General features: G+C 43.8%; 1 protein-coding gene across 2 annotated transcripts in view; it reads left to right on the plus strand.

The window, feature by feature from the left end:
• Positions 1-14383, plus strand: part of CDCP1 (CUB domain containing protein 1) — a 51798-nt gene that overhangs the window by 18041 nt on the left and 19374 nt on the right. Inside the window, exons 1-4 of one of the 2 annotated variants that reach the window (XM_080975821.1) lie at positions 6447-6819; positions 7568-7768; positions 10663-11016; positions 13267-13629. In XM_080975821.1, coding sequence (XP_080831947.1) covers positions 10668-11016; positions 13267-13629 — 712 coding nt within the window. In that variant the 5' untranslated portion in view covers positions 6447-6819; positions 7568-7768; positions 10663-10667. Of the gene's footprint in view, positions 1-6446; positions 6820-7567; positions 7769-10662; positions 11017-13266; positions 13630-14383 lie in introns of those variants that run through there. The other variant, XM_080975820.1, reaches the window with a different exon arrangement.

Genomic DNA, 14383 nt, shown 5'->3' on the forward strand with positions numbered 1-14383 from the left:
GAGATGAGCGCTGCAACCCCTAATGGTCAGGGGTCCCTTTATGTTTACCTTTAAGTCACTTTGAGACATTTCTTGCACGAGAAGCAATTTTTTTAAAAAGGGAGTATTAATAATAATTGAATCCCCTTCCCATGCCTGCTCTGATTCCATCAAATATCACACACACATATCCCAAATGCACAGGCAATACATTTTGAAAAACCTGCAGCTTAGCTGCAAAGACGTAGTTTGTCCCTTTTAATGCTGATTTGTGCAAACTTTCTGTTTGCAGTGGTTTCCTTGTCACAAACCCCCCATCTAAGTATCTCTATTCTTGCTGACCTGCAGATTCTGAGCTGCTGGGAATTAGGACACACATGTCCTCATGAAGTTCTCCAGACAAGGAGATAGGGAATGTAGAGGAAAGAATGTTGTTAGTTGCTACGTTTATGTCTACATAATTCCTCCTACTTCTGAACTCCTCCTGCATGTTCATTAATTCCCAGCTGGCTTGGTGCTTTTTAGCCCTTTCTGACTGTCATGAGCACTACTGAGCGCTAGAAATCCTCAATGTAGACAGCAGCCGATGGGGTTCAAATTTGGTCAACAGGCTGCCTGTTACTTCTTAGTACCTACTGCTGCCATCATTGAGGACCGGCTACAGTTTGTAGCTCTTATTGGCAATTTGTGTATTCCTTCTCAGACACACACCTCCCAACTAGTCCTGTCTGTACCAGGCTCATACCCAAATGATAATTCGAGAGCATTTGCAGTAGTTCTGAAAATCTGCTACATATCCCCAAATAAGAGTTCCTCTGTTGTGTTGAATGCGGAATGAAAACGAGTTTTTTTTTAATACTAGTTCATGAAGACCAAATCTCATTAGCGAGTGTGCACATACACAAGATTTCACAATATTCTTCCCACATTTGGTATTGTGGAATAAACTGTGAAAGTGATTTTGGAGTGTGGCAACCACTTCCTTTGCATTTGAAAGAAGAGCTAGACTTATTTCCAAGAACAGGTCATTCATTTGCCTGCCTCCCTCTCGTGTTTAGCAGTCTTCACACATCCACTGTTTTTGCTGGGCTTATTGTTGTACTGATACCCAAAAACTGGGGTGCACGTTTTAAAATTATTGTGCACCAAAGGCTATTCACGTTACTCTCTTCCATTCCTTTCATACTTGGCAGTAGTGGTAGAGCTTGTTTTACAAAAGTCGTGTTGTATCGCCTTGATCTCTCAATGTAAAAGCAAATTTAAAAATCTATATAAAATGGATGGACACTGGAGGAAGGGGTTAGGTGGAAGGTGACCTCTTCACTGCTAAATCCTGTGGAGCCAAAAAGTCCAGCCATCCAAAAGCCTCTCCTGAAGGTTAGATGGCTTTCTCCTGAATTGGATGAGTTCTTGTGTGAAATATGGAGGAAATATGGAGAGAAATATCTCTCAAAATCAGGCAAAGGCACATCATGTGCAGAACGTCAGTGAATATTGACTATATTGATTTTCCCAATTTTCGTAATTTCATTGTTGGAGTGCCTGATTGTACAGTGGTCCCTTGGTTCTCAAACTTAATCTGTTCCGGAAGTCGGTTCCAAAGCGTTCCAAAACCAAGGTGCACTTTCCTGTAGAAAGGAATGCAAAATGGATTAATCCATCCCAGACTTTAAAAAACAACCCCTAAAACAGCAATTTAACATGAATTTTACTATCTAGTGAGACCATTGATCCATAAAATGAAAGCAATAATCAATGTATTGTACTATAAAATAAATAAGACAGTACTGTAGATGCTAAAAATTATTTTTTTCCTTTTCTTACCTGCACTGATGATAGTTATTGTTTGGATGGGGGGCTTTTATCCATTTCCGCAGTCACACAATCAATCATTCAATCAATCAATCAATCAATCAATCAATCAATCAATCAGTAGCTGAACTGGGTTACACACAGTCACAAAAGCAAATTAACCAAAAAGCCTCAAAAACAAAAACGCGAAATAAATAGCAAAAACAAAAGAGCCAAACTTAATCCGTTCTGGAAGTCCATTTGACTTCCGAAATGTTCTAAAACCAAGGCAAAGCTTCTGATTGGTGCAGGCGCCCTGGAAACAATAGCCGACAGCCACATTGGATGTTCGGCTTCCAAAAAATGTTTGAAAACGAACACCTCTGGATCTTCGGCGTTTGAGAACCAAGGTGCCACTGTACTAAAAAGGGATTTTGTGCAGCAGCCAGTTACCATCAGTATTCCCTTTTTATGGACCCAAGAGAAGAGAGAAACAAAATGCCGATTCTACAGTGCACTGCAGCTCTTATAAGCAATACTTCACATCAGTGCACACATCCCATTCTAATAATCTAATGCCTTGGGCAAAGAGTTGTGGTAATTTTTGAACGCAACATATATCCTACTTATTGGTTGGTCAGGCCAATTAGTAAGGGAGAATCTTGCCAAGCCAGAAGATATTGTGGCCAGTTTAAATTCAAGTGTGTGCATGTGTTTAACCCTGGACTTCTTATATGATTTTTTTCAAAATTCGTCACCTGGGTGGGTCCTACCTTATATATAATAGGCATGGGTAGGCAAACTAAGGCCCGGGGGCCGGATCCGGCCCAATCGCCTTCTAAATCCGGCCTGCGGATGGTCAGGAATCAGCGTGTTTTTACATTAGCAGAATGTGTCCTTTTATTTAAAATGCATCTCTGGGTTATTTGTGGGGCATAGTAATTCGTTCATTCCCCCCCCCCATATAGTCTGGCCCCCCACAAGGTCTGAGGGACAGTGGACCGGCCCCTTGCTGAAAAATTTTGCTGACCCCTGTATTAGAGACCCAAGAGATCGCTTTCTGAAACCTTTGTTCTCAGAAGCATGCAGGCACACCCCACAGAAATGGTTCAGTTTCTTTTGAGTGACAATCATAGCTTCATAACACAGAGAGTGGCTCTCTTCTCCGGCTGGAAAAAAAAATCATTAAAAAGGAGTTAAGATAAAATCGCTATAAGTTGTTTGGCTGATTTAATCGAGCTAGATTTAAGCTTTCTGCTTGCCTCTGGTACCTTATTTCTCTCACATCATGGATGTGGTATTTGGATATTATGGGTATATGTTCTGTATTATTTTATTAATACTGTGGTTAGAACATATCAGGGGGTTGGACTAGATGACCCTTGGGTCCCTTCCAGCTCTACATTTCTTTGATTCCAGTGAATTTATGAACAACTTCAAAGGAACTTTATATATACCTTGTGGCGTGTTAGAGGCTTGTGATCAACTTGTGCCTGCCTAGTAAGCCATGTCTTCCTGCATAACTGAACTGTTGTGTTGTTTTTGCTGTATTGTTTGCTTTCTCCCTATCATTTCATCACAAGTCATTAACATGCCTGCTATTTCTACTGCCTCTTTTTAAGACTTGTAATTCAGCCTATTAATTCTACCATCAGCTGTTCAAAGCGTTATGATTTAGCTTTTGCATCATTTAAGTTCCCCTCTTGTATATTAATGTAATTCTCTATTCCGTTAAGCTATCTACGTTTCTGTCACGTATTAAAGCTCTTTCCCATAGCTGGTTTTCTTATCCAGTATTATTTATTCAGAGACTCTATCAAAGAGCATATTTCTGGAGTTCTTTCTTTCAAGTTTTGCCCAAAGGTATAAGCCTGGGAGAAACTCCTTTGTTTTTAATGTTCTGTTGCTGCTCTGGGTTGGCATTATAGTTGTCGTATGTTACTGCTTTTGTGATACTTTGCTAGTTGAATATTGCTGTTAAGCTGTTGGAACTGTTTTATTCATTGGTTTGCCATTATGGATTTAGTATGGTATTGAACTATTTATTTTTTGCGTGTGTTTATACAGCTTGTCTGTTGATTCGTGTTTTATTTATTGTCAGCTGCTTTGAGCTTCTTTTCAGAAGGAAAAACAAGGTACAAATATGAATTGAAGCAGGAGAAATGACGTGAAATTCTGCTTTTTAAAACAAATTTACATATGGTGCTTGTAGAGAGAAAATGTTCTCTTTAATTCCTCCAAGTTGTTTGGCAGTAGCACCAGGGCAGACAAAACAATTCTTTGCGCAGCACATTGTGAACTTACAAAATATGTTACCTGAAAATTCAGTGATGACTCTCTTTCCTCTGCCATTCCTCTAATTAAATTCACAGCCTCCAGCATCTTCTTAAAAACTGTATCGGTTGTATGATTCTCCTGTGTAATGTCTAAATTTGTTTGGCCCATTCACTACAAGGAATATTAAATAAGATAATTCTCACGGTCCTTAATAGCCTCTGCAAATAGCTCCAGTTTGGAGGCAATCTTTAAATTTCCTTGCATGTGATGTTAGCAACAGCCTGGAAGTAATTCATAGTGAGAAGACGGAATATGATAAGAAAGAAAGGAGACTGGCTGAGCAAAGTCTATTAAGGCAAGAACTGCCTGAATCGGGGCAAGGGGGGGTCTTAAATCAAAAGCAGCCGCGTCTGTCAACACCAGTTATTGCTGATGCAGGCCTGAACAAGAAGTAATGAACTCGCTGTTGCAGCAAGTTGAAATGAGCTGGGAATCTTGTACGGGGAATGATGAAGAATAAAATGAGCATCTCTGCCTAGAGCCAGAATGCTTCTTGGCCATCCCTAAGGAGATGTGAATAAGTGGGTATGAGCCCCTCCCTGATCCACATTTGAAGCACATAAACACCCCTCAAGGAATCCTTGGAACTGTGGTTTGTTAAGGGTGCTGGGGACTGTAGCCCCGGGGAGGGTAAACCACAGAGGCTGAATCCTGACAAGTACAGTGGTACCTCGGGTTAAGTACTTAATTCGTTCTGGAGGTCTGTTCTTAACCTGAAACTGTTCTTAACCTGAAGCACCACTTTAGCTAATGGGGCCTCCTGCTGCTGCAGTGCCGCCGGAGCACGATTTCTGTTCTCATCCTGAAGCAAAGTTCTTAACCCGAGGTACTATTTCTGGGTTAGCGGAGTCTGTAACCTGAAGCGTATGTAACCTGAAGTGTATGTAACCTGAGGTACCACTGTATTGTACTCCCACTTGGACTACTGCAATGTGCTCTATGTGGGGCTACCTTTGAAGGTGACACGGAAATCATGCAGAATGTGGCAGCTAGACGGAGTGGCTGCCAAGACCACATAACTCCGGTCCTGAAAGACCTACATCGGCTCCCAGTACGTTTCTGAGCACAATTCAAAGTGTTGGTGCTGACCTTTAAAGCCCTAAATGGCCTCAGCCAGGTATACCAGAAGGAGCGTCTCCACCCCCATTGTTCAGCCCGGACACTGAGGTCCAACTCCAAGGGTCTTCTGGTGGTTCCCTCACTGTGAGAAGTGAAGTTACAGGGAACCAGGCAGAGGGCCTTCTCGACAGTGGCGCCACTCTCATCAGAAGTCAAGGAAATAAACAACTATCTGACTTTTAGAAGACATCTGAAGGCAGCCCTGTTTAGGGAAGTTTTTAATGTTTGATGTTTTATTGCTTTATTATTGTTGTTGTTATTGTTGTTGTTGTTATTCTGTTGGGAGCAGCCCACAGTGGCTGGGCAAACCCAGCCAGATGGGTGGGGTATATATAATAAATTATTATTATTATTATTATTATTATTATTCCCAGCATTCTTTGGGGGAGGTGATGTGCTTTCAGTGTACACTCAGCCTGCATCGCGCGTGTGTGTGTACCTTGACGGAGCAAGAAAGCACAGTGGGAGTTGGGAGATTTTAGCTTGCCCTGCTTCACTTCATCGTCCGATGTGTCATCATGCTAAGACGAGGTTTTTACACGCAAAGAATTCCCCTCCTTATGAGCAAGTTTTGCATTTCTTGTAATCCTAACAAGATACATGCAGAGAGACGCATAGGCTTAAGAAAGGAAAAAAGCAAGACATGAATCATTCCTATCACCGTGCTTGCGAACGGCACTGATAAATGAAATGTTATATATATATTTCTTTCACCATATCCTTCCTAAGCCATTTGACCCTCCTGAATGTTGAGTAAGTAATTATCTTTGCTTATGCAATGGGCCGTAATGTTTAGTGAGCGGAGATCTTTGCTTACAGTTTTCAACTGTGTTTGCCTTACTTTGGGTAGATCTTTTGGCTTTTAAAGAGGTTTTGCTCATGCGACAGTGGAACTTTTTATTCCTTTTTCCTAAACAAAAAGCAATTGCTTACTGTGCTATTTCCTGACAGAATGGTTGGCCCAAATTTATTTTGAAATCTTGCCCCCGCCTTGGACTCCACGAAGCAATTCAGTGCGACTCCTCTGTCCAACATTAGGGTCTTCTCATAGTCTGGTGTGCCAGTACACATGTGGTTCCTTTTTGACTCTTTAAGCAACAAATGAGCAATAGTTAAAGCGGCTACAAATATGTAGTAGTAGTAGTAGTAGTAATAATAATAATAATTTATGATTGTGGCGTTCGTACGGAGCAATAGTCTCACGGACTATTGACCCGTACACCACTAATCCGCTGCCACCAACCAGGTCCTCCCTGGTAAAATCACTTCAGCCTCAGTCAGCTGCTCAATTAATAAAGAAGAGTGTATTTTATTTCAGACACAAACAAACTTTTCCGGCATTCCAAATGTTGTTACTCTTTACTTTCTTAGTCTTATTTTCCTCTCTCTATCGCTTCTACCTCCCCTCACTCAAGAACCCACTGCTCTAACCGTTTCTCTATTTCCAACTGCCTGGCAACTGCTTCTCCAACTGCCTTTCCCAACCAGCCAACCCACTAAAACCAACCAACTACCCACCAACAACTCTGGACCATCTCCCACCATTTTCTTAATTTGGAGTCCCCAGAAATAGGGGACATCTTATACACGGAGGTGTGTTATACAGTGGTGCCCCGCAAGACGAATGCCTCGCAAGACGAAAAACTCGCTAGACGAAAGAGTTTTCCGTTTTTTGAGTCGTTCCGCAAGACGAATTTCCCTATGGGCTGGCTTCGCAAGACGAAACGTCTTGCGAGTTCTTGCGAGTTTGTTTCCTTTTTCTTAAAGCCGCTAAGCTGTTAATAGCCGCTAAGCCGTTAATAGCCGCTAAGCCGCTAATAGCCGCTAAGCCGCTATTAGCCGTGCTTCGCAAGACGAAAAAACCGCAAGACGAAGAGACTCGCGGAACGGATTAATTTCGTCTTGCGAGGCACCACTGTACATGGAAAAATACGGTATTTAAATAGTCCAAAAAATGCCATACTTTTATTTTTTGAAGGCTTAAGACTAAAGTATTAAATAGTTAAAACACCCAGCAGGAAAATTGTATTTCCTTGGATTGGGGGAGGGTGGAATATGTACATGTATAGCTGACTATCCTTTTATCAAAGGCGTAATAGCGAAAGAATCCATTGCTCCCTAATGTATTACGGCATAAGTTTTCATAACCAATTGTCTGGTTCTTTGGATAAAGTGAACATTAATCTAGGAAAAGTTTATTCCAGTATAAATCTGCTTGTCTTGAAGTGTGTGGGGGGGGGGGGACGACGACAGGCATCTTCGTTTGTTTTGCTGCAGCAGCCTAATATGGCTACCACTCTGGAACCAAAAACATAACCTGCATTTTTAACAATCGTTTCAGGTGCCTATGAAATCTCCCTTGAACGTCTTGACAACACATCAGTTAGGATTAAACCTGCAGCGCAAGGAAAGTGTGCCCTGGTTGTAGGAGGAAACAAGTCTTATTCCGAAAGGAAAATAACCTCTCCGCAGTGGCTTCGTTTTGATTTTGATTGTGAAAGGCCGGAGAATTATTGGGAATTGGTGATTGAGAGGGACATTGGTAAGTTGCACTATGCTATCCAGTTTTTATGAGCTTCTAAAAGTAATTTGGATATTTGTCAACCTGAGCTGCATGCTGAAAGCCTAAATGACAAGGGTAAATATTATTTCTCTTCTACTTGTTACAGTACCATCCTCTTTGTTGCTAAATAAGGGCTTGGGGCTGTCAACTGAACTGAAATAACTTAACTGTATAAATCATCTTCCTTTTAACTGATTATTTAGCTGTTTTTATACAGGGGTAGGGACGCGGGTGGCGCTGTGGGTTAAACCACAGAGCCTAGGACTTGCTGATCAGAGGGTTGGCCTCGGGAGAAACCCGAATTACCACACTAGAATGTGACTGTTCACCGCTGGTTCTGCTCAGTCCTCTGCTTTTAATGCTGAGAATGTGCTTCTGACCACGTGTTCCTCCTGAGGAGCCCAGTGCTCTTTAAAAAATGTCCCACTAAGATCTAAGCAACTGTGGGCTTTTATCTGCGACACGCAAAAAGGCCTGGCCAGTAAAATCCATACATTGTCAGAGAATCAGAATTGTAGGGCTGGAAGGGACCCCGTGGCTATCTAGTCCAACCCCTCAAATGCAAGAATCACAGTTAAATCACCCTGGCAAGTGGGTGTCCAAGCTCTGTTTAAAAACCTCTAGTGAAGGGGAGCCCACCAACTTCCAAGGTAGTCCATTCCAGTGTCAAACAGCTCTTGCCATCATTATAATATAATATAATATAATATAATATAATATAATATAATATACAGTGGTGCCCCGCAAGACGAATGCCTCGCAAGACGAAATACTACCTAGACAAAAGAGTTTTCCGTTTTTTGAGTTGTTCCGCAAGACGAATTTCCCTATGGGCTTGCTTCGCAAGACGAAACGTCTTGCGAGTTCTTGCGAGTTTGTTTCCTTTTTCTTAAAGCCGCTAAGCCGTTAATAGCCGCTAAGCCGCTAATAGCCGTGCTTCGCAAGACGAAAAAACAGCAAGACGAAGAGACTCGCGGAACGGATTAATTTCGTCTTGCGAGGCACCACTGTAATAATATAATATAGTATTATAATATAATATAATATAATATAATATAATATAATATAATAATATAATAATATAGAGATTTGATTGATTGATATGAAGCCCATTTCAAACAAGCTGCACTTACAGCTGGAGGTTCTAATCAATTTAATTGACAGATCAATCAACTAAAAACATAGTTGATTAAACCATGGGCCAAGAGTTCTTAAGTGGACACGATGGTTTATATGAACCATTCTTGTTTTGGTTTTCTCCTGTGAAAAGCAACGGTCTGTAATTCCGCTTGCCACCTCTGGCCATGATCCATCACCCTCCGGCAAGGGTGGGTAGAGAAGCTTTAGCCTTTTCCAGCTTGGAGTTGGGGGGGGAGAGAGGGGGTCATCCCTGTGGCTGCATCACACTCAGATGTTGAGCTCAAATGCAGGTGAAAATAGCCAACCTGAGTCTGCCAGATGGAGGCCGGGGCAAGCTGCGATGGCACTTAGAGCATCTTGCATCCCAGCACCAAAGCAAGACCAAGCCTTCTCCTTCGACTCCAAGAGAGAGGAGCTGAGATGCATAGCACCAAGCAAACCCATTTCTCCTCTTCCTCTTCCCCAACTGACAAATCTTGGAGAGGAGCAGTGGTGGGGGTGATTGTTACTGAACCCTATAAAAGTGCAGCAGAAAACCAGCAGAAAAAGGAAAGGGCGGGATTCTGACTTGGCAAACAGGGCCAAACAAAAACAAAAAAAGGAAGCAGCGTTTATTTTTTAATTTACAAGTTCTTTTACATTTCCCACAGTAGCTCAAAAAGCCCCTTGGTACGCGTACATTTTGGCTCCCGGACAATGGAAAACCAGAAGTGATTGTTCCGGTTTTCGAACGTTCTTTGGAACCCGAACGTCTGACGCAACTTCCATGGCTTCCGATTGGCCTCAGGAGCTCCCTGCAGCCAATCAGAAGCCTTGCCTTGGTTTACAAACGTTTTGGAAGTCGAACGGACTTCCGGAACGGATTCCGTTCGACTTCTGAGGTACCCCTGTATAAAGGTAAAGGGACCCCTGACCATTAGGTCCAGTCGTGACTGACTCTGGGGTTGCGATGCTCATCTCACTTTATTGGCTGAGGGAGCTGGCATACAGCTTCCGGGTCATGTGATCATGTGACCTTCTGATTGGCAAGCCCTAGGCTCTGTGATTTAACCCACAGCGCCACCCGCATCCCTACGCAGTGCCACTATAGATAGCTACTGTTCATTATTTAAGCCTACCCTCTGTCAAAGTCCAACTGATCTGAGTCTGTGACATTTATTTTCCTATATGATGTGAGCTCACAATAAAATATAATAGCACCTACTTCTCAAGTGAGAATGAGAGTGAGTTCCCATCAATGAACCCTCTGCATTATTGCAGCATTAATGCCGTGCTAATAAAATACCATTTTTCATCACTTCACATTCAAAGCCTTCAACTGTCACACATTTCCCAGAAGTTCTGAACACCACAATAGTGATTTTGGTAAAGACACAACCATGGATTTCAGTCTTCAAATAATAAACTAGGCTGGGTGGTTGTTAAAGAAAAAGAAAACGTAAAAGACGTGAGTGCCTTGTTTGCTTAGAACAAGGTTTCCCAAACTTGGGTCTCCAGCTGTTTTTGGAGTACAACTCCCATCATCCTTAGCTAGCAGGACCAATGGTCCAGGATGATAGGAATTGTAGTCCAAAAACAGCTGGAGACCCAAGTTTGGGAAACCCTGGCTTAGAATGTGCATAGAGAATTACTAAAAGCTCTTAACATAAATGAAAGAGTAAAAGGATTATAATTTAACTGGATGGTCTTGTGTGATGATCATTCTTACATTATGTGTGTCTGTGTGTTTCTAGATTGCATGAGAGGACCATGTCCCTTTGGAGATGTTCTGCTTCTGCCTTCTGGGTTCCTGCCCTTTAACAAGACCTTCATATGGGACGTTAAAGCCAGAAGGTTAGATGGGCTTGAACTGAAGTTCTCTCCGTTCTTAAGACAAATTCTGCCTGGAGAGACTTGCCCTGACCAAGTTCTTTACAACATCGGCACCCTTCTTAATACAAACAGAGTCAACATCGGAAACTTCTGTGGAAATGGTACTGTGTCACGTATCAAGGTGCAAGGGGGAGTTATTATGACCCTGAAGCTTCCATGGAACTCTAATGTCCATGTCTCTGGCTTTAAGCTTGAAGGCAGGTCTTCCATCCAAAGTGAGTATGATTTGCTTCTGTTGTCAGCAAAAAAATTAATGGTATTTTAACACACTATCTTTAAGTGTGGTTCTGTAGGCTTGCTTTCTTCTAAGTTGGTTGGAGGGGGATCTTCCTGGAGTAGGTTTCTCTCAAAGACATTTCTGGCTTTGCAGTGGGTGAGGGAGAAGGCGCTGAAGGACAGGGTTGGAAGAAGATAGCTTTTGAAGGAAAGGAGGGAGAATCCTGACCTTCATTTAGCATCCTAAGCCTACTTGCGAGCAATATGGAAGGGGCTAAATTACCGTATTTTTCGCCCTATAGAACGCACCTTTTCCCCTCCAAAAATGAAGGGGAAATCTGGGTGCGTCCTATGGGGCGAATGCAGACTTTCGCTGAAGCTTGGAGAGCGAGAGGGGTCGGTGTGCAGCGACCCCTCTCGCTCTCCAGGCTTCGGGAACACACCCGCAGCCTAGGCAGCCCTGCGGGAGTTCCCGTAGGGCTCCCTACGCTGCGGATAGCAGCCTGCCGCCCGGCGCGAGGGGCGCCCTGGAGCAGAGCGCCCCGCCCGCCGGGCAGACATCCGCAGCGTGTTGGAGCCCTGCGGGAGTTCCCCGCAGGGCTCCCCACGCTGCGGATAGCAGCCTGCCGCCCTGCGTGAGGGGCGCCCTGAAGCAGAGCGCCCCACCCGCCGGGCAGACATCCGCAGCGTGTTGGAGCCCTGCGGGAGTTCCCCGCAGGGCTCCCCACGCTGCGGATAGCAGCCTGCCGCCCGGCGCAAGGAGCGCCTTGAACCAGAGTGCCCCACCCGCCGGGCAGACATCCGCAGCGTGTCCCCACAAGCTCGGGGGACAGCAAGGAGGCGCAGTGCCGCCATCCCGCTGTTCCTCGACCTGGTTCGGTTTCCCCTACCTGGTTTGGGGGGGGGGGAGGGAAAAAAATTCCTTTATTTCCCCCCCAAAAAAACTAGGTGCGTCCTATGGGACGGAGCGTCCTATGGGACGAAAAATACGGTAATGCGCTGGGCTGTTTCTTAAACACAAGCGTACATTTGTATATTAAATAATGTGCTAACATAACACAAGAATGGTATTACATGTATCTATGGAAGATGTAGACTAGCTAAAATCCTAAAGGCCTGTCCAGAAGAATGGATGTGGGAAGGGATGAAGGCACATGTTACTTCTCACACTTTTAAAGAGGTGGGTGACCTATATGCTCAAAAAGTAACGCTTCGGGCTTTGCGCGGCTAGCTTCGGGCTTTGCGCGGCTAGCTCAGCACGCCCCAGGCTTTGGGCTTCGCGCAGCTCTCCGCTAGCCGTGGGAGAGCTGCGCGAAGTTGCGAAGCTCTCCCACGGCTTGCGGATAGCAGACTGTTCTGGGGGCTGGGGTCGGAGGAAGCTTGGGCTTCCCCCGCCCCAGCCCCGCACCTGGGGGGGAAATAATTTTTTTTTATTTCCCCCCCAAAAAAACTAGGTGTGCCCAATGGGCCGGTGCACCCTCTGGGGCGAAAAATACGGTGTATGCTATACAGTATGGTAATTTATGGACCTGCACAACACAAGACACAGTTGCTGTATGTGGGTTTTATTTTATTTGTTTTTTATCTTATATTTTGGAAATGTACATCCAGTTTTTTTTCTTTAATGTTTTTGGGAGCCCCCAAGAGAGTGGGGCCTATAGCTTGTTTAGCTTATATGTAAATCCGACACTGAGGGACCCCCAAAAAACCACAGTGTCACTGTCTTCACTTGAGCCAGAATTTGCAAGCTAAGCCCTGCCCATGAGAGACTACAACACACATATCACCTTAGAAACTAAACCAGGAATAGGCAAACTCAGCCCTCCAGATGTTTTGGGACTACAATTCCCATCATCCCTGACCACTAGTCCTGTTAGCTAGGGTTCATGGGAGTTGTAGTTCCAAAACATCTGGATGGCCGAGTTTGCCTGTGCCTGAACTAAACACATAAGCTCTCTTTTATGCTCATAGTGGTCATGTCTGTCTGTCTGTCTGTCTGTCTGGGTATACTTTCTCAGTCAAAGGTAATTGAAACTCTTTTTCTTGGTGGCCTAATTCTGGCACCAGCTTGGCCTTGAGAGTAGTTCTGACAAGGCAAGGGTCACTATCCTGAGGTTTCTGGTGACTGCTGGGTTGGGAAGAACGACTGCAATGCAGCCACTCTCTAGTTCAAACAAATTTATAATTTTGAGGTTCACCAGTGATTGTATATGTTCACAAATGCTTGTCTCCCTTTGTGTTTAAAATAGGATTGTGCATTGTTGAATCCACATTTCAAACCGAAGGAGAAGCAACCTTGATATCTGCCAACTACCCGGTGGGGTTACCAGAAAACGAACTCGTGGCCTGGCAATTTGTCACTCCGTTCAACTTAAGAGCACGTATCTCTATCCTCAACTACACCACCGCAAAATGTGAACGGAACTTTCAGACAGTCGAGTACCAATTACCCGGGCAGCATCCTCAAGAGCTGACACCCAAAGAGGGGCAGTCTGTCGTTCTTGCTGGTAATTTCAACCTTTCCATGCAAGGCTGTAAGCAATATCAGCAGAATGCTGGGGCCCACAATTTGCATTTTAAAGTTTTTGTTCAGCGCCCTGAAAATGAAGAGAGTAAGTAACCAATTCCCTCTTTTCCTTTTCCTTTTCTCTTTTCTTTGGTTAATGGGTCTGTGTGTGTGTGTGTGTGTGTGTGTGTGTATAAAAGATAGAGAGAGACCACACACCTCTGTGCACAGCAAAACTTAATGGGGCAAAATATGCACTATGGGTTAATAATACAGGTACCCTTTTTTCTTTTGGAAAAACACCACACTATACAGTCGTACCTTGGATCTTGAACGCCTTGGCTCCCAAACAAATCGGCTCCCAAACGATCGATACCCGGAAGTGAGTGTTCGGGTTTTCAAATGATTTTCGGAAGCCGAATGTCTGGTCTGGCTTCTGATAGGCTGGAGGAGCTTCCTGCAGCCAATCAGGAGCCGCACTTTGGTTTCCGAACATTTTGGAAGTTGAACGGACTTCCAGAACGGAGTCCGTTTGACTTCCAAGGTACAACTGTACTGGAAAAGATGGCCTCAATAAATAAAAAAATAAATAAAAGTAAAGCATTGCTTTCTGGTAATTTCCATGCCCGTAAGTAGGAATGGAGTCGGAGCTGTACCTTATATTGGTTACGATTGGAAATTGGATTTAATAATAAATTCAGTTCCTGAATTTAGAAGGCCATTGTCGACATGACTTCCCTGTCAGAGATTAAGTTTAGACAGGGGCGTTGGACATCCATTCAGGATTTTGGGCTAACTGAAGTTTACTACGTTTGTCAGGTAATACCATTATGAAGAATAGCACGTTAAAGCAAACCTTG

The sequence above is a fragment of the Podarcis pityusensis genome (assembly GCF_964106645.2).
Source record: "Podarcis pityusensis genome assembly, chromosome: 12".
NCBI lineage: Eukaryota > Metazoa > Chordata > Lepidosauria > Squamata > Lacertidae > Podarcis > Podarcis pityusensis.